The following is a 19838-nucleotide window of genomic DNA, read 5'->3' on the forward strand; positions in this document are numbered from 1 at the left end:
TCATATTTAACGGGTTTATTTTTTTTTTATTTTTTTTTTCAAGCACTTTTTTTTTCTCCTTTTTTATATTTTTACCCCAACAGAATAAGGATGTTAAACCAAAAATAATAATAATCATCACTCTATACACCCCGGAAGATGGTGCAGATTTTACCATCATTATGCTCTCGGGAAACAAGGAAGAAAAGAAAAGAAAAAAAAAAAAGAGAAACAAAATAAAAGAAAACTAATAAAAAGTTATTTACAAAATACACGTTTTGTGTTTCATTATTATTTCTCTTTATACAACGCTAAAAGTTCTCAAACTTTCCAAAACATTTTTTTTTTTTTTTTTTTTATAACTTGCTGGAGAACTAAAGCCATTAATGCTTAGAAGAAGTGGACAAACAGTTTAAAACAACAACATAGATAACAATCACCCATTCAGTGCCAAGGACTGCACAAAAGATGGAGAAAAATACACAAAAAAATATGAAGGACAGGGATAAAAATAAAATATATACAACTGAACGAAACAGGATGTTATAACCCACTGTGTGCAAAGAGGATCAGGCGCCTGTTGTGCAGGGGAGGCCGGCGATCAGTAGGGGGGTCTTGGATTGATCAGGCTGACAAATCTGTAACTTTGGCGATACTTAAATGAACATTAAATTCTTGCAGATGCAAATATTTGCAGGATGCGAGACACATCAGGAGAAAATAGATTTAAACATGCAACAAAGATGCCAGACAAGGTTTAATATGTGCAGGTAACACGTATGTATTTGATATGTTCCGGAAGGGTAAAAACAACAAAAAAAGATAAAAAGGTAAAGTAGACTGGAAAAAGCTATAAATAACAGACACAGAATTTCAGAGGTAAAAAAAAAAAATATATATTCATTGACCCCTAATAGCCTGAAATTCCTTTCACTAGTCTGCTACTATAACAAAATAACATAACTTGAATGACAACTTGGTTCTAGCGCAACTACAGGGTCTTCTAAGCTCCCACGTCGCAGCAGCCATCAACATACTAGTAACGTCGGGTGTCCCAAAACAGACTATGGATCCTAGGGATGTCTCACTTTGGGTTTATGTGCAATGGTGTCCTTGGGTAGTGGCGTTACCAACTTCCATCACATTATATAAGTCAACACCTGGGCCGGATAAGAATGAAGGAGGGCCGGATGAGAATGAAGGAGTTCCGGTCCTCGCCCGTGGTTATATCTGGTCACCAGAACTGAAACTGAATACTAACAAGTTAACACAAATGAATGACCAGTGAATTTGGTTTATGGTTTTCAAGAGTTGTTGGATTTTTGAAAAAGAATTCACTTCTTTCCCAGAAAGAGCGCCACTCTTACCCACAGGCTGCTTCTGGAATGACAGCTCAGTCTGATGAAAAGAATGCCATGCGAGATACAGCCATGGGAACAAATTGTGAGCAGGTGGTGGGAGCAAACTCTTTTTCTAATCTCGTACAATCCCTTAACAGAGACTTGAATGACAATTTTCTGGACAAGGAATTTACAAAAACATGTAAAATAATATATTTACCCATGGATCGCAATTCAGTCCAAATGCCATGTTCGGTATAAACCTTCACCAGAGCAGGACATGCCATCTTTGTGCCATAAGACATAACTCCACCAGGTCACAATGTTCTGCACTGCGGGCAAGGTTAACACCACAGGGCAGATGGGCAACGGGGAGCAGGGGCAGAATGGTGGTACATGGGTAACTTTCTATTTTGTGTGGATTTTTGTGAATTACTTTTCAGTGAGAGGACATGATGGGCCTCCCGTGATCAGTCATGGTCATCACAGGGTTTGTATGTAATCAAGTCAGGTTTATCGAAAAAAATAAAAGTAAAAAGTTCACAAATTCTGTGTGTTCTTTCACCATTATCTATAAGGATTATGCTGAACGGATGCCAGTAGATACAATGATCAAAGATCTGAAATGTCTGATCAGCAGAAGTGAAGTGCCACAACTTAAGGAACAAGCTGGAGCAACTCGGGATGTGACAGGTTAAAGGGGTTGCCTTATTTTGAACCTCTTTCGCATTTCACTAAATATACCATCAAATGGTAGTGGGGGAACGAAGATGGGTTTGAAACCCATGTGGCACTGCCAACGTTATTATATGGTCAAACCCCCAAGAATTGGACACTGTGATCTGCCATCATTATCTTTAATAAAACAACCCCTTTAACTTCACCTCCACCCCCCTCCTTAATTCTGATCTCTCCAGCTAATTAGCAATACTCCACCATTTCAAAGCTTCATTTAGGCATTGGGATATAAGGGAAGCTATACACTCTAGTGACTACACCTCTGTTACTTGCCTTGTGCAGAGTGTTTAAGCAGCGGGTTACATACACAGTGTCACACTTAGAACATCATTAGATTAAAAAGAAACTGGGGGGAAAAGAAGGCAGGAAAAAAAGAAAAACACGATGGAAAACAAGAATGAACAGGTATCTAAAGTTCTTAAATTCACTAAAAACTGTGAAATTGGCGTTCTGCTCCTGGGAAAAAAGTTTGAATATCAAACAACGGATTCCTCTTTAACCAAATTGTCTTGTCGGATTCATATATTTATATATAATTTTTCTTTCCCCCCTTCCCATTTAACTTTCTTATAGCAGATCCCCTCCTCCTTTATCTGTGGAGGGGTCGGGGTCTGGTTGAAGGGCAGGGTGGGGAGGATGGGGGTCCCTCTGTATCTTTGGCAGTTCTGGAGCTGCAGGATGATCTACGTGGAGGGCGAGGCCCTCCCCAGTCTGTTGGCTCACTGGTTCCCGCAAGATCCTGTTTGGGTTGATAAGGAAGGGGAAAATGTCGTCTCTCCCACGGCTGCACGGTCTGAAAGGGACAAGAAGGAAAGGGTAACACTCAAGCGTTAACAGTAATCTATAAATGCATTTAAAGAGCACTTGCCACCAGATGTCAAAATGCCATAAACGTCCTGCATGGGACAACCGTTTTAACCCATAATAGTAGCCGTCGCAGCAAACTCACCATCTCTTCGAATCCCGAGTCGGACACTGAACTCTGCGTTTCCTCAGAGATCAGGCGTGGGGTGTCTCGTGAAGTCGGTGTAGGGGGGGCAGATAGGACATCGGGGCTGAGTGGAGAAAAGTCTGGCAAGGCCTGCCAGCTGCTTGTGTCAGGGGAAGGAGGCTGCGGTGTAAGAGGCTGAGCGGACAAGGAGCTCTCAGACGTTCTGTGTGTCCTGGGACAAAATACAAGCGTTACCCCCCGTGGAAGGGTTACAGAGGGGTAAAATCCATGCTATCCAGTAGAAAAGTACCTGCTTCCTCGGCGCTGAGGGGGGATGCTGCCGCTCATCCACCGTGCCCTCTCCATCTCTTCACACTTTGCATGCAATGCGGAATATGAAGCATCTGAGAGGTCTTCCAACTGGTAGGAAAGAGCAAGGAGAGATTATCAAACGTCTGTCAGCATCCCTAGCCTAAGAGCAGTAAGGCCTACAGTTAAAGAGCTTGTCTTATGGTAACCCCTTTTTATAATAAAACTAGCCCTCCAAATGGTGGGCAGAGCCAGGGGCAACTGGTTTCACCTGCAGCAAATTAAAAATAACATTAAAATAAATGTCCGTCCAAGATAGATGCAAGATCCACCTGCGCTGCTCTGGCTACTGATCAGGTCCAGAGTGGGGGACATTTATATGAACCATTCGGATACACAGACATGGGTCCTATGCGTTACAGAACAGAGAAGGAACTCACCCCTTCTAAATCTTCTTCTATATTAGTCAGTGGAGCGATTTTCACTACACGCCAACTGTGGGATCAAAAGTGAGAATGAGCTTCATACACTTAACCTATTATGGGTTTATCGGGCAGTGAAAAATGCAACCAGAACTTGAAGTTAGGAAAATGTTCGAAGAGGAAGAAGTTATTACAGACAGACCTCTATAGAATAAGACATTAAGAAAATGTTTTCGTACGACTTTACCACCCACTGACGGGAGCCCTGAATAACCCCACAGGAGACACAAGCTGTGCGCTCCTGCTATTAGGGAGAGGTCAGATGAGGTCTCTTAGCCAATCAGCTGGGGGGACATGCATTAAGAGCGGACAGTCCTTGTCTCCTGCCTGCAAAGGTTATAAAGTGACCTCATGTACGGCATAAAGGAGTTATCTGGCCTAAAACTACAGATATGCTGTCATTTTATGTGACTGCAGACTTGTGAATCCTCACAGTGTGCGCAGTGTGCACTGTGAGGATTCTCCAGAGTCAGCGCCGGTCACGTGAACACAAGTCTGCAGTCACATAAAATGACAACAAACCAGTAGTTTTAGACCAAACAACCCCTCTAAATATAAAAAGATATGTTGGATGCATCCTCCTAATTTTGTAATAAGCAGATGGGTTGTCCAGGATTATAAACACAAGTCTATTAGCATTCACAAACCGTGCCACACCAACGCAGCTCCAACAAAAAAAAAAACCTGCAATACCACAAGCAACCTGTGCACAGGTGTGGTGCTGCATTTCTAAACAATTTTTTTTTTCCCAAAGAGCATCCCCATTACATGTTTGTGGTGAAGGCTTAGTCATGGCCGAAAGTGTATTTCTCCCAGATAATGACTGCAATTACACGTTTTGTTATATACATGTTTATTTCCTTTGTGTGTATTTGAATAACACAAAAAAGAGAAAAAAAAGGCAAATTGGACATAATTTCACACAAAACCCCAAAAATGGGCTGGAGAAAATTGTTGGCACCCTCTACTTAATATTTGGTTGAACCCCTTTGGAATAAATAACAGCAATCAATCGCTTCCTATAACCATCAACAAGCTTATTACAACTCTCAACTGGAATTTTGGACCACTTTTATTGCAAACTCCTCCAGGTCTCATATTTGATGGGTGCTTTCTCCCAACAGCAATTTTAAGATCTCTCCACAGGTGATCAATGAGATTTAGATCCAGACCCATTGCTCACCACTTCAAAACTCTCCAGCGCTTTGCTTCCATCCATTTCTGGGTGCTTCTTCATGTATGTTTGGGGCCATTGTCCTACTGGAAGACCTAGGACACAAACCCAGCTTTCTGAAACCGAGCACTACACTGCGACCCAAAATCCTTTGGTAATCTTCAGATTTCATGATGCCTTGCACACAGTCAAGGCACCCAGTGCCAAAGGCATCAAAACATCCCCCAGACATCTTTGAACCTCCACCATATTTGACTGCAGATACTTTGTTTTCTCTTTGTAGGCCTCATTCCGTTTTCGATAAACCGTAGAATGATGTGCTTTACCAAAAAGCTCTATCTTGGTCTCATCTGTCCACAAGACTGTTTCCCAGAAGGATATTGGCTTACTCGCGTACATTTTGTCAAACTTCAGTCTAGCTTTTTTATATCTTTATGTCAGCAGTGGGGTCCTCCTGGGTCTACTGCTATAGCGTTTCATTTCATTCAAATGTTGAAGGATAGTTTGCGCTCACACTGATGCATCCGGAGTCTGCAGGACAGCTTAAATTTCTTTGGAACTTGATTTAGGCTGCTTATCCACCATCCGGACTATCCTGCGTTGCAACCTTTGATCAATTTTTCTCTGCTGTGGACATCCAGGGAGATTAGCTAGAGTGCCATGGGCTGTTAACTTATTGATTATGTTGCACATCTTGGACAAAGGAACATTAAGATCTCTGGAGATGGACTTGTAACCGTGAGATTGTTGATATTTTTCAAGCACCACTCCAGCGTTTTTTTTTTTATTGCATTGCTGGAGTGGTGCTTTAAATTTAAGTCCCCTGGCCCTGTCTCATAATCGCCTACCGCCGCCTTCATCAGTTTCCAGAGTTGCTCCGGTCGGTCTACAGCTGCTTGCCGGCAGTTCCAGTGTTTCATGGAGCGGCGCAGAGGTCACTTTTCAATACAAGTCTATGAGAGCCTAGTTCTGGCCTCATAGACTTCTATTGAGAGCGTGTGATGTAGCTTCTGACTTCCAGACAGTCAGAAGCTACTGTGACAAGATGGCGTGGGTGTACCAGAGCAGCACTGAAAAAAACTGAGACGTTGGAGGGTGAGTATATTACTGTGGGCAGATTAGATTTAAAGTGCCACTCCAGCACTGAAAAAAACAAAACGCTGGAGTTGTGCTTTCAACAATTTTGGTTCTCAAGTCCTCAGACAGTTCTCTTCTCTTTCTGTTCTCCATGCTTAGTGAGGCACACAATACAACGATTGAGTCAACTTCTCGCCTTTTTATCTGGTTTCAGGTGTGATTTTCATATTGCCCACACCTGTTACTTGCCACAGGCGAGTTTGAACGAGCAACACCTTTCCACAATTTTGGAAAGGTGCTAACGACTTTGTCCGGACCATTTTTGGGGTTTTGTATGAAATTATGTCCAATTTGTTTTTTTTTTCAATTTTTTTATGTTTCATTACACACAAAGGAAATAAACGTGTATAAAAAAACGTGTAATTGCAATTATTTTCTGAGAGAAATACTTCCTTTTCTGGAACAATTTCAAGGGAGCCAACACTTTTGGCCATGACTGTATATATTCTATACTCTATGCACTATGTATTCATGATGTGTGTACATACCTGGGAGTGAGGATCTCTTTGTATTGAAGTCTTTCTACTCTGGTGGTGGCAGCCACAGACATGGGTATCACGATGTTGTCAATGTCATAAGAAGTCTCCACCCGTCGTCTTCTGGCAGCCTGAGGAGTATGAGGGGAAACAGTCAGGAATACAATTTGATGTCTGAAATAAACGACATGTATGGGGACTCTGTACTCCAGCGCTCGAGTGAGTCCACACTGTTATTTACATTATATCTAGGATTGAATTTCTGTCCTCGCTGCGTGAAATTAATGGGTATTATAATGCAAACTTGCAATGTCATGAGTCTGCTAGCATGGCCCCCAACAAGACAACACACTGCAACCTGCACCAGGGAGCAAAGCACTGCAGCAATAGGTCCGATTACCTCTGCCGCCTTTATACACAACCAGTCTAGTCACACTTAATGACAAACTGGGACTAAGCACGTGTCAGTATATACATACTTGATAGAGACATATCTACTTGGAACCTCATTTGTGCATCTCATGACCTGATGAATTTGCACTAACCGTTAATGCAGATGAAAAATGCTTTTCCCGAACCGTGTGGACGACATGGGCAGAGGAAAACAATTTCTGCAACACAAAGTTCTGAAACTCCACCAGCAGAGGGCGCTGTCAGCCTCCCAATGACTGCACAGTACGCCAGCACGTTACTAGTGTTTACATCCCAGACAAGCACGGTAATTACATGGAAGGATGCTACAGGAACCTCTAACCATCATCACAAGGATAATGCAGTCACCCAGTAGAGGGCCGGAGGTGGGTCAGCACTTTAGCACCCATGGTTTTTAATGCTGCGGGAGGCGCTGGATAGGAGAAGCCATGCTGCTATTTGGAGGAGACATTTCCTTAGATTTAACCAGCAATCCTGTAACCTGATAACTGAAGCACCAGTGACCGTGTTCACACTCTGACAATAAGCATTAAACTAGGGGTTCAGTTTTTATACACTCTGGCGGATTCACCTGGTATACCTGGCAGCACCGCCATGTTTCCACTATTTAATATTACACCGTACCATTACCAAAGGGTAGCACTGTAATATATGGTGGCGTGATGTCCAGCAAAGGAAGACAATCTCCTCTTACCCCCACAGTGACAGCCACATGCCCGGATAGGAACAACCTCTTTGTGAAACCTTTACGTGAAAAGTGTGATTACCAAAGCAGCCATTTCTATAACACTCGATGACAAGGGAGACATTTAATATAAAATAACTGGTAACCCATCAATTAATACTTGCCAGTGTTCTTCTAGATCAGAGTGTTGCTACCTGTGGCTTTGGCCTGGAAATTATTGAAGGACCTGCACCCCCCTCTCGCTCATTGCCATCTGAGATATTTGGACCTTATAGCAGGTGATGGAAGGCCGGGGTTACAAAGATGTCATTGGCGTCTCGGCCAAAGATTGCTATATGCCGCTCCAACATCACAGCATAATACAAGTGAATGAGGATGCATTGTGACCCGTAAGGAACTGCAACAAGAAAATTACGAAAAATCCAGCTGGTTCCGACTTACTTGTCAAGGTCTCAATGTGACCTCATTACGCAGCATACAGTGATCTTTGGCCACATGATCTGTGTCACAGCATGAGGCCCAGGCATAAAGGTGTTGTCCACAAATAAAAATAATAAAAACAGTTACTTTCTTCCAAAAAGAGCACCACCCCTGTACACAAGTTGCATGCAATATGGCACCTTGGCTCCGTTCACCTTCAGAAGGGGTGAGCTGCAATACCAGACCCAACCCATGGACAGATGATGGCGTTGTTTCTAGAAAAAAGCGGCCATGTTTTTAGGTCTTTTAAATCCTTGGCAACCCCATTACCTGCAGTAATACGTTTTCTTGGTTTTGCAGGATGTCACACGTCTAGTGGTTCACACCCCGGATGTGAGAGTCTTATGTAATCATTAGATTATGTTTTGTGATCTGCGCATGGTGGTACCTTGCAGATTGCAATGCATCTCCATTTGCTTGCATTATGCTTCAATGTAGCAGCAAAATAAAGCAATGTTTTGCGGCACGACCTTTGTAATGGTCAAAGTTGCTGTATAACCCCAGACTAAACCAGCCAAGGTTCCTATATAGCACAAATAGAAGCTAACTAGAAAAGAGAAAGCCTATTTCTCTGCAGCCTGTGCACAGTAATGTGAGAGAACCTGGACAATGACCGGGATCCGGTACAGAATGAATATAATGGTGCCCTGTATCCAATGCGGACAACATGCCTATATAAACCTTGGCAGAACAGATAACTGAAAACGGGGAAGCCCCCCACGTACCGCAGCGGCGGCGGCAGCAGCGGCGCTGAGCGATGCAGAAGTCGTCCCTTCAGGTGGAGTGGACTGTTGCCGAGACAAAGGCGTATAAGACTGGGCGGAAAGGTTTTCTGAAGCAGGACTGGACCTACCGCTCTCCATCTCATGCCTTCCTGCTGGCAAAGCAAAATGGGAGAATCTCTGGAGGTTAGTGGCCAGAGGCAGCGACCACACATAACACTGGCCGACCACTACTGAAGCAATCTTACCGTCTCGCTCCAGGGGACTATAATGCCTTTTCTTGTTGTGAGATATGGAGAGGGAGAGTGTGCGCTCCGGCTTTAGGGATGACATGCGCTCACACTTTAAGGTGCGTGGTAAGGGTTCCAAGTGCTGTTTCAGGAGGGTCTCTGAAGACGGCCTATGGACAGTAAGTCCTGAAAAAGGAAGAAACAGATTAAAGGAAGCGAGGTCTGAAAAGTCCAACTCTGCACTGCTGTGCAGAGATGATGGGAGTTGTAGCTTCAGAACGGCTGGAGAACCGCAGGAATAACATTCATGCACAATGTATGAAGGAAGGGTCATCAGACTTACTGTGAGCATGGAAAATCCCAGCCGTTCTGTCTGTACGAGGACCCTCAGGGGTGGCAAGGGCTTGATTTTGGGGTCGCTGTTTTAATTTTTTGCTTGATTTTAGTCTTTCCATCTTGTTGTGTGAACGAAGTAGGGAGTGAAGTCGCAGACCAACAGGGACATCTGTGGGAGTGACAATACAGCAATAGGACTGTCGTGAGCTCTGGTCACATCAATGTGCTGGGAAACTACAAGTTACAAGTACCAGCATGATACATAGACATACACCTGTCCGATGACCACAGATTCCTGACTCGGCTGCTGGACTGGGTTCTGTGAATTGATTCCTACCATTTCTAGTGGAGACTGATCGGCATCACTGCCACTTATACCTACCCGTGCAGTTTGCGGGCAATGCCCCCAGCACGTTTCATCCGTATAGTCTGAATTTACTCCTAATCTGTCTTGTGAGAGCTACACAAATAGCAGACCGTAATCCCACACTCACCAGCTGGAAAGGAGAGGACAGGATGAATAGCTGGATCCAAAAGGGTCAGACGTTCTGATAGTGGATCACTGTATGGAAACTGGCATGAGACCCCTGGGTAAGTGGCACACATGACACACGATGAGGAAACCTCACAGGGCCGAGGTACGCTGCGCTGAACCTGTGCAGATGACAAGAAGGAATGGGGGAAAAAAAAAACACCGGCATTAACACTCGGTCACCAGCAGAGGGCGATAAACATCCAGGTTTCCCACCACAAACAATGATTCATTTCCCTTATTTATGGCTATTGAGTCACTACAAGTTGCCCAACAATTACACATTGATACTATTTTCACAGATTGTAGAAAGGACCTCAAACTTTTTTTTTTTTTTTAACTCGCAAGTGTACAAAAACCAAAATATAAAAACCATACAAATGTAATATATGTATATACAGAGTATATAGGACAACGCAATTTGCACAGCACAACATATCTGCAGCCACCAGAAGTCAGAAAACGTCGTAAACCATTATTTCAAGGCTGGGATCGGAGAGGACTCTGAGCCCGGCTGTTGCAGCAAGAACCTGGCTTTAAAGTTATGTGGTGTCTGCACAGACAAGGTTCCTGTACAATCACAAACAAGTACCTACATGTGAATCTGTGGCAAGTACGCGACACAGAGCGCATACAGAAAGGTCATTGTGTGTTAAGGGGTTAAAAAAAACCTCCAACAGATCTTAGAGAAAACCCACTGTCCTAAGAAGTGTCCGATGCACTCACTGAAAAGCACAACCCATGATGGACTGTAGGAAAGGGCAGAGCCGGTCCCGGCCCTGAACTCCACTCATTTCTAAACATCCCCGTCAAGGTTTCCGCAATGGGAGGGGAACAGACCGGGCAATGGCAGCGCAGTGTGAAGTGGGCACACAATGATGTTTGTGCAAACCCAAAAAGGGCTTATACATGGGGAGGGGAACGTGGAAAGTCTCCCAGGGCTAATAGGAACATGGAAACAATATGAGCAAACGGGTGAAACTACAGTCATAGGATCCTTTGGATTGGCAGGAGTTCTAAAACGCGGCCGCAGTGATAATCCGCTGATCACAGGGAAAACTGCTGTGATATATCACTATGTATTACACAGCTCCCATAAAGCCATCAGGTGACCATGTAATACAGGGGTGGGGAACCTCAGGGCCAGGGGCTGTGAAGTCCTCTCCTCCAGCCCGCGGAGTGCTCAGGCCCGCCACAGGCACTTTAATTACTCCTTGCAGCGTGAGTACGCAGCGTTCACTACTGACCAATGTGGCGCATGCAATAAAGGATTACATCCTCATACTGCCATGTGCCAGCGTCTGGACGTTCTGTGTGGGCAGGATCAGCGCGCCCTGCACTCCCGTCCCACCAACGGAGAACGCAACGACAGCCCCAGGGTCTCCTGTAATGTATATCGCCCAGGACCAGCCCCCTCCTGTCGCCGTCTACGCCCCCCAGCCCCTCCTGTCGCCGTCTATGCCCCCCCAGCCCCTCCTGTATGCCCCTATATTCTTTTCAAGTTACATTGCAAAGACTCAACTGCACTCCAGACCGACGCAAATCTGGAAAATTGAAAGTACCATCATTAATACCACCAAACATCACACACAGCAGCAGCTCTGCCCTCTAACAGACTGCCCTCCACAATGATGGCAATGTGCCCTAGTGGAACATATCTCGTGGATGAACACTCCCTTTAAAGGGAACCTGACAGATGATACATGAGGCCCAATCCATGCCAATCCAATCCATTCACTCTGAAACGCTGCAGAGTTTCAGAGAGAAACATACTTTTTATAGCTAGTGGGGACCGAGCTGCATGGGTAACTAGTCGTACAGGCGGGTCCCCGGCAGCTTCTCCCTGCCCACTGATCGTGACTGACAAGCCTCTGCCTGCACGCGCAGTCACTGTCAGAGGGGGGGCGTAGCGTTTTAGAGACAGACATACATGGCTGTGATCATATAGCCAGTGCTGATGGATTGGGCGGCAGGTATCACCTAGTATCAGGTTCCCTTTAACACTCGCATTGCTGTATTGTGGAGCAGGATTTACAGTCACTATGGTTGTGTTGCGGCAGGTAACCTAATACAACTACGACACTTGCCATAACGCCAAACAGCTGTAATTTATTTGCAATATGGTTGCAATTTTAACTTTTTATTGCAAACCACAACCAAATCGCAGTCATTTTTTTGGTCGGGTGACTTGTTCAAGACTGGTGGTCGCACATGGCCCTAGCCGCATACTAGTCTCTGATAGAGAAATGCCATATTTTAATTGTAAAGAAATGAGGACAACCAGCAGTACAAGCATCAACAGTCACAGCCACAGATGGCAGTACCACGTGGTGGTAGGTGCCATAGAAAGCCTCACAGCCTACACTACATGAGTATTGTGACATCTCATCTCTAAATTGCTCAATTCAGGTTTATCCAAAATTTTCATTGCCCCCCCATGTATAATACTAGGCCCCTGGCCGTACAGATCTCCCACCACGGTCCTGTAGTAGGTTGGCACTGGGGTAACAAGGCAGGTCAGGACATTTCTTCCCTCCTAAATATTCCACCATCAGCTGTGAGTGATCATATTAATGGGAATTGGAAGGAACTGCAGGAACTGTCAATGATGGGACACCCGGACTTAAACTGCACGATCCCGCCCGTCACCCATGCGACATGATCGCAGGGTGCCAATAGTTGCCATGACCCCTGCGCCTGCCATGACTATGAAGTTCGGCTTCTGATTAGAACGATATACTGCAATACTAGAGTGCTGCAGTATATAGTACAAGTGTTCAACAATTGCAGGTGCAAGTCCCCTAAAAGGACTAAAAAAAATTAATAATAATAATTTAAAAAAAAACAAAAAACACCCAACTTTTGCCTAATTAAAAAAAAAAACGGGAAAAATAATGGCAAAATTGACATTTTTGGTCACTGCACCAACCAGAAAAAAAGCAATAAAAAGCCACTAAAACATAGCATGTACCCCATGGTGTTACCAATCAAAAACAAGTTCTCACATAGCTCCATTAATTTAAACATAAAGTAATAAGTCTTGGAAAATAGCAAAACAAACCATTTTTTTAGGCAGGTAATTGTTACTGCACAATTAACACTGTAAAAACGAAACCTAAAAAACGATGGTAGATTTGTGTTGCCCCACCACTGCACTTCACTTGGGGGGGCTTGAGAAGAAGGATGGCTCTTTGAAGATAGGGAGGAAAAGACAAAACTGCAAAGAGTATACAGATATTATAGCAGGGAATGGCAGAGGATTCATTTTGTGAGGTAAAATATTATTTAGAAACAGGCAGTGAAATGTTTTACCTCACAAAATGAATCCTCTGCGATCCCCTGCTGTAATGTCTGTATTGTCTTTTGCTTCCTTCCTGCCCAGGAGATGTGGTATGTTCTGTACACGGTCAGACAGAATTTTTAAAATGAACGTTTGCTCATGGGAAAACCCCTTTAATGGGTTCATCATTGATATCAGTACAAAAATTGTGTGAGCTTCATGACATGGGTTTCCATGGCCGAGCAGCTTCATGCAATCCTTATATCACCAAGCACAACGCCAAGTGTCAGATGGAGTGGTGTAAAGCAGTTGTCACAGGCGCAGCGGAAATGTGCTCTGTGGTGTGATGATCACACTTCTCCTGGCATTCACCAAACCCAGATAGAGAATGTTACAGCTGGTGCAGTGCAGTAAGGCAGGTAAAGTTTGGTGGTGGAGGGATCATACTATGGGGAGGTTTTCCAGATAAAGGCCTAGGCCATTAATTTCAGTAAAGGGATATCTTAATACTTCAGCATACATGACATTTGGACTATTGCAGCTTCCAACTTTGTGAGAACAGTTTGGGGAAGGCCCTTTTCTGGTCCCCATGACTGTCCCCAGTGCGTAAAGTGAGGTCCATAAAGATATGGTTGGGGGAGTTTGGTGTGGAAGAACATCACCGGCCACAAGCCCGGACCTCAAATGCATCGAACACCTTTGGGATGAACGGAGATTGTGAGCCTGAACCTCTTATCCTACATCAGTGTCTGATATCACAGATGCTCTTCTGGATGAATGGGCAAAAAGTCCCACAGACACCTCCAAAATCTTGTAGAAAGTCTTCCCAGAAGAGAGGAAGCTCTTATAGCTACAAAGGGGCCGACACCATATTAATACCAATGGCTTTAGAACGGGAGGTCATTAAAGCCCCTGTAGGTATCCCAATGTTTTGCCCATATAGTGAATGTAACGCAATCTTCTCACTTCTATTACATAGTTTTGCTATATAATATTTGAGTCTTTGCTGGATTATGCTGCGATCTGCACCTTTAACCCTTACCTTCCTGTGGAGGGGCAGAAGTCTGTCTGGCCTTACCACCCTCCTCCTCTTGCAGTGGAGGACGGGTCTTGCTCTTGCACACACACAGCTGTGGTCCCCCATGGAGGCCGCGGACTTACTGGGTATCTGCTCCTCCGGCTCAGAGCTGGAGTGTGACGGGAGCCTGTTGGGAGAGCAAACACAAATAGAATTATCCATGTGTATTGCAGTATGCAATTACTTATCACAAAAACTTTAAAAAAAAAAAAAAAAACAACACATTTCGTACTCACATATTAACAACGCCATTAATGGGTTTCTGCAAGATTTTAGCCTCTGTTGCTCCAGGATCAGCCTATAGAATGCAGATGAGAGAAGTGTTAAGGTCGTGCACAGGCGAGGATGAGGAAATCTCCATCCAATCGAGCACAGTTACACGGCATTGAAGCATGCATTAATAACCAGCGGCTGCAGCATCACTAGCGGCCAGCAGAGGGAGCACGGGCCCCAGTGACTTTACATTGACCACTACACTGCCAGAAGATGGGAAATATGCTGCAGTAATTACACCAGATGGGAGGGGTGTGAGAAAGCAGATTATAGGATGCATGACAATCGCTAAAATAAAAGCTTCCCTCATTATACAAGGACTGAGCATATGCTCACTTGCAGGTAAGAGACGTTCAGCACTTAGGTTGAGACAGCAGCTTGTAAAGTGACATGGTATTCATCAAGACGCAGAGGAGATTCCAAGATGAAGAACAGAAGTATACACCCCTCCTCCCTGCGGGTATAATGTGCCTTACAAATGGGGAAGGGGGCATTTCACTGGAAGCTAATAGCACAATGATAATGTGAAGTTATCAATGGCTCCAGAAACAAGGAATCTCCCACTCCCGGTTTTCCTGCGGCTGCATAACCACAACTCCCAGCAAGCTGCTTGTCAGGGCATGCTTAGAGTTGTAGTTAAGCAGCAGCTCTTCTTTACAGACAGTTGTGAAATTGCTCAGCATAACGGGGACCCCATTTTACCCATCACTCACCTAACACATTGATACCATTACAGTAGGGAATTGCTATGTAGGCAATTCTCCAAAATTCAGGATGATGCAAGAACTAGGCTACATTGTAACCAGACGCAAGCATTAACGTTCCGACCGAAGCCCTTGGGTAACCAAATGCAATATATTCACCAAACATCTAAATTATGTGGCTTTAAATGGCCATGATGTCGCGTGCGACAACCTTCTCTAATGGGTGGATAGGACAGATGGGCTGCAAGTTAAGCCGGTGGCCAGAGACACCAGCCTACAGTCCTTTTGTAGAGAAATCACAAGCTCGTCTGCATGCTGGTCTCCTCACCTTCTTTCCAGTGTCTGGAGAAGGGGGTGCGGAGGCGGCTGTTCTTGCATCTGTGGGTGAAGCTTGTAGGGGGTCACCTGTGTTACTTTCTGCCGGACTGGCATCTCCAAGCACAACCGGGCCCTGTGGATGGAAGGAGTACATACGGTTGTGTCTGCGCAGAGGTGGAAGGATCAGGACGAGTGAAGTCAGTACACGAGGCAGTCCCATGACACCCTGTGGTGCTGTCTGTCACCAGACAGGAGAGAAGTGCTGTCCCGGGTGACTCTCCGTGCTTACCTTCCCGGCTCGCAGTTGGCGGTAGAAGTCTGTGTGCTGCCGGATCCGGTACTCCAGGTCAGACACGTGCGCCTGCAGCCAGTTCCACCGACTCACCACGTCTGCTCGCTCCTGAGCCCAAACCCACTCGCAGCGCCTCTTCCTGGAGGGAAAAAGTAACAAAGCATTACTAGCTGCACACCAACAAACGGGAGATATTTACCAAAAAAGGAACAAGGGATTATAAGCCATTACTAATTCATGGAGCACCTGCTTATCCTGCAGCAGCATCACAGCGCCACAAAGCAACAAGGCAGCAGACCAAAGCGCTGCTCTGCAGATTCACCTCCAACAATTATCTGCATGGAGACATTTATATCCTGGATTTAGGCTGCACCTCCGTCTCCGCAGCCCTGTATGATATCTGTATACGGACGCAGTCAGCGCTAGTGTGGGCAACCTGACAAGCTCCATAAAGCGCTCCTCATAAATACAACTTCATAGCTAGGCAGACAATCCATCAGGAGTCTGGGAAAGCTGGGTGATCAAGGGGAAGAGCAAAGGCTAAAAAAAAGAAGAAAAAAAAACCTTGTACATTTAGTCCAGAAAGGCTTTGTGCAGGGAAAGCAGAGACAACAAAAGCCACATGATTGTCCTCTGGAGATAAGATCTTTCCACCCTCATCTACACCACCCCCATCCCTGCTTTACTGGACAGTCAGCCATTTGTACAGACCGAGGACTGGAGTGAAAAGGCAACAGAGAAAGCAAGTAGCAGAGAGCTGGGCCTGCAGCAGGGGCATGGACGTTACCGGCCTAATCCCCGCTCCATTCACTGCTGCAGTAATGCCGCTGGGGGACCAGGGTCCCAGTCTGGCTATTGGAAGGGGTCCAACCCCATTAATCCAGAATTCAACACATTAGATGGCTGTCAGCCGAACGATGCTTTGGTCAATCATTCATCCGACAGCCATCTCTCCAGTAACTGACATCGCTGAAATCAGGTTCTCTGCCCCTATCATCATACTGATCTCAGATTACATAGCAAAAACCTGATGAGAGATTCCCTTTAATCTGGCCATACACCCTAGATGGCTGTCGGCTGAACGATATTTCAGCATTGTTCGGCCAACAGCCATCTCAGCCGACTCGCCTACACAAGGCGCTGGTTCGGCTGAGCGCTCCTTTGTTCTCTATGAGACGTGTTGTCCGGCAGCTTATCGCTGGCAGAACAATGCGATCGGAGGTCCAAAAATCAGATGTGTGTTTATTTTCTCGGCCGGCACCTCCATATACACAAGACTTTAGGGGCTTTAGAACAAAGTCAGCCAAACATGATGATATTGGAGGGTCTAATATGTATGGGGGCCTCGGACTCTTTCCTAACAGATATCAGGGGAGAGAAGGATCCAGCAGACTGGCTTTCAATCATCCAATTATTTTATTCACTGGGAAATAAGCCATAGCTAAGGAGTCAGACAGCGGCTCTCCCACAGAGAGCACAGGAGCACCGGCCAAGTGCCTGTGTATGGAGGAGTCGGGAGAGAGATGGCTGAACGACCGAACGCTCTGCTGACAGCAGACAACCATCTAATGGTAGATGTGTGAAATGCTTCAAGCTGGAATACCCCTTTAACAATTTATTTTCATCCTGTTGTATGCGGTTACCATGGAGATGCAAAGATCTGCACAGACACTGCAGACAGAAAACAGTAGGGAGTTTTTAATCCAGATCAAAGTTGAATTATTTTTCACTCCAGATGTTTTGGAGCCATAAAAACGTAACAATAAACTAACAGATTAGGGATCTCCCACCTGCAGCACTCCAGCCTCCCAACTATGGCCTCTGCAACGGAAAACCACAGGATGTATACCCTGGACACGGAGTGTATTCACTATATTGCCAGTCTCCTCCGCAGTTTACCCCAGGGCTGGATATTATCACTATGGTTGGCTGCCTGACATCGCACAAGAGCACTGGGCAAAGGGGCACGGCCCAAGTGAGAACACAATGTGACCCCTGGATGAGACAGCAGGCGTAATATTATACTTATTATATAGTTATGGAGCAGGATGAAAAATCCTGTACGGCTTCATGAGTAGTACTCCTCCAGACTAGTACAGGTAAGAGGAGTAGTAGTACTCCTCCAGACTAGCACAGGTAAGAGGAGTAGTAGTGTGGCACCCCAGGGGTCTGGTTTTCCACAGTAATGTAATGTTATGTCTGAGAGCAGGTGGGAGGTCCTTTGGTCAGGGATCCTGTGCATGCCACACCTCCTGCCCAGTCTTGGGAGGGGAAGAACTTCCCCTGTATAAACCCGGGGCTGAGGCAGGGTGAGTCAGACAAGGAGAGTGGAGACAAGAAGCAGCATAGGAAACAGCAGAGTTACAAGGAGTCAGGGGCTGGCAGCTGCAGAGCTCGCCCTGATTAAGAAGATTCTTTACCGGACCCGGAGTCCGAGGCTGTGGGGACTAACTCCTACCCAGCAGCAGAATCCGTCAGGCAGGGGATTTCAGGTCCTCTGGCCCAGAAGCCCGAAGGCACGGTCACACGCGTGGGACCAGCACCGCCATCGTGGAGCGGAAGCCATTAGAAGGCCCCGAGTCACCGGCCATACGGGTGAGCACCACACGGTACACTCAGGGACGTGGGCTACTTACATCAGCTTCTAGCAAGGTAGCCAGAAGAGTACAGTCAGTTTGGGAGGCCTACAACTACGCCTGGCCAGGGGAGATCCCATCTGCTCAAAGACTGACCAGGCCCCGTTTGCTAGCAAGTACTCCGGGAGGGTCTGTCGTTGTTACCAGTAAAGACCCTGAACTACACCGTACCGTCTCTGAGTGGTTCCTGCTACCCCCATCATCCACGTCGGCTGCCCTGAGGCCATACCCCTCCCGTTGGGGGTTATACTATCACGCTGCACAATCCTACCACCGGCCTCAGCGGTCTGCCCTGCAGCAGCAGCTTCCTGGCTGCACTCAACGGGTGGCGTAGTCATCAACTATTTACTACTAATAGACTGCCGTCTAGTTTGACTCCCTGGGCACGGACCGGGTCACCGCCACGAGACTACAACCCTCCACTGATCCGGCTCCGGGTAGGCTCCCGCGTGCGCAACGCAGCGCGACACAGGCCCAGGGGCGCGTCAACTTTGGCGTAGTCGGCAGGATTTCGTGCCCGCAACCACCGGGTACTGCGTGCCTGAAAAGCAAAGACTGTTCAAACTTACCAGTGGTGAAGGTTTCCCGCCATCCGGCGCCATCTTCGACCTTCTTCCCGCCATCCGTGGAGTTTTCCCGCCATTGGACGCCATCTTGAGGATGCCGCGCGGGAAGAAGAGGGGCGTGGACTCCGAAAGCGCGCGAGAACTGAAGCCCCGCCTCACGTCCGGACGTTGCGTAAGGTCCTGGAAGGAGCCCAGCAGACGCCGACGTCACAGGAGCGCGACGGAAGGTCCTCAACCCTGACGATCCACTGCGGAGCCGCGGCCTACGGAAGAGGATCACCGCAAGGTAGGCCACGGTCCACTAGGGGGGAGGAAGATGTCGGATACGGAGGAGAGCTTCACTGCCTCAACCCCCGCCAGCGCTACCGCTGCTGCAGTTATGCCCTTCACCATGCCCTATATCCCGGGAGCAGCTTGGCTACCCCAGTACTCAGGGGAGTCACATACCCTGCATGACTTTAGAGAAAAGCTGGATAGCCTCTTCCAGGTGTACCCCCTCACAGAAGAGCAAAAAGTGAGCATCCTGGTGGCCCAACTAACCGGGGCAGCCAAAAGGGAAGTAAAATCCTGGCCACCTGGGAGGAAGACTGTCGCAGGGATACTAACCCGGCTGAAGGACACCTTTGATACCCGCACCTCAGCCGAGATTAAGCTTAGATTCTACGGGTGCAAGCAGCGAGTGCATGAGAGTATAAGGGACTATGCACT

General features: G+C 46.4%; 1 protein-coding gene across 4 annotated transcripts in view; it reads right to left on the bottom strand.

Annotated features, from left to right (window-relative positions):
- Nucleotides 1–19838, bottom strand: part of KANSL1 (KAT8 regulatory NSL complex subunit 1) — a 96583-nt gene continuing 76745 nt past the window's right edge. For 3 of the 4 annotated variants that reach the window (XM_073683114.1, XM_073683115.1, XM_073683113.1), the window contains 13 exons: nt 15926–16067; nt 15647–15769; nt 14578–14639; nt 14306–14468; nt 9946–10105; nt 9459–9620; nt 9134–9301; nt 8889–9040; nt 6579–6697; nt 3738–3792; nt 3299–3408; nt 3007–3220; nt 1–2850 (listed from right to left, as the gene is read on the bottom strand). In XM_073683114.1, the coding sequence (XP_073539215.1) occupies nt 2647–2850; nt 3007–3220; nt 3299–3408; nt 3738–3792; nt 6579–6697; nt 8889–9040; nt 9134–9301; nt 9459–9620; nt 9946–10105; nt 14306–14468; nt 14578–14639; nt 15647–15769; nt 15926–16067 (1834 nt within the window). In that variant the 3' untranslated portion in view covers nt 1–2646. The remainder of the gene's footprint in view (nt 2851–3006; nt 3221–3298; nt 3409–3737; nt 3793–6578; nt 6698–8888; nt 9041–9133; nt 9302–9458; nt 9621–9945; nt 10106–14305; nt 14469–14577; nt 14640–15646; nt 15770–15925; nt 16068–19838) is intronic. The other variant, XM_073683116.1, reaches the window with a different exon arrangement.

Source organism: Phyllobates terribilis, unplaced genomic scaffold, assembly GCF_046119375.1.
Source record: "Phyllobates terribilis strain yellow unplaced genomic scaffold, ASM4611937v1 Scaffold_5__5_contigs__length_657084704, whole genome shotgun sequence".
Classification (NCBI taxonomy): Eukaryota; Metazoa; Chordata; class Amphibia; order Anura; family Dendrobatidae; genus Phyllobates; species Phyllobates terribilis.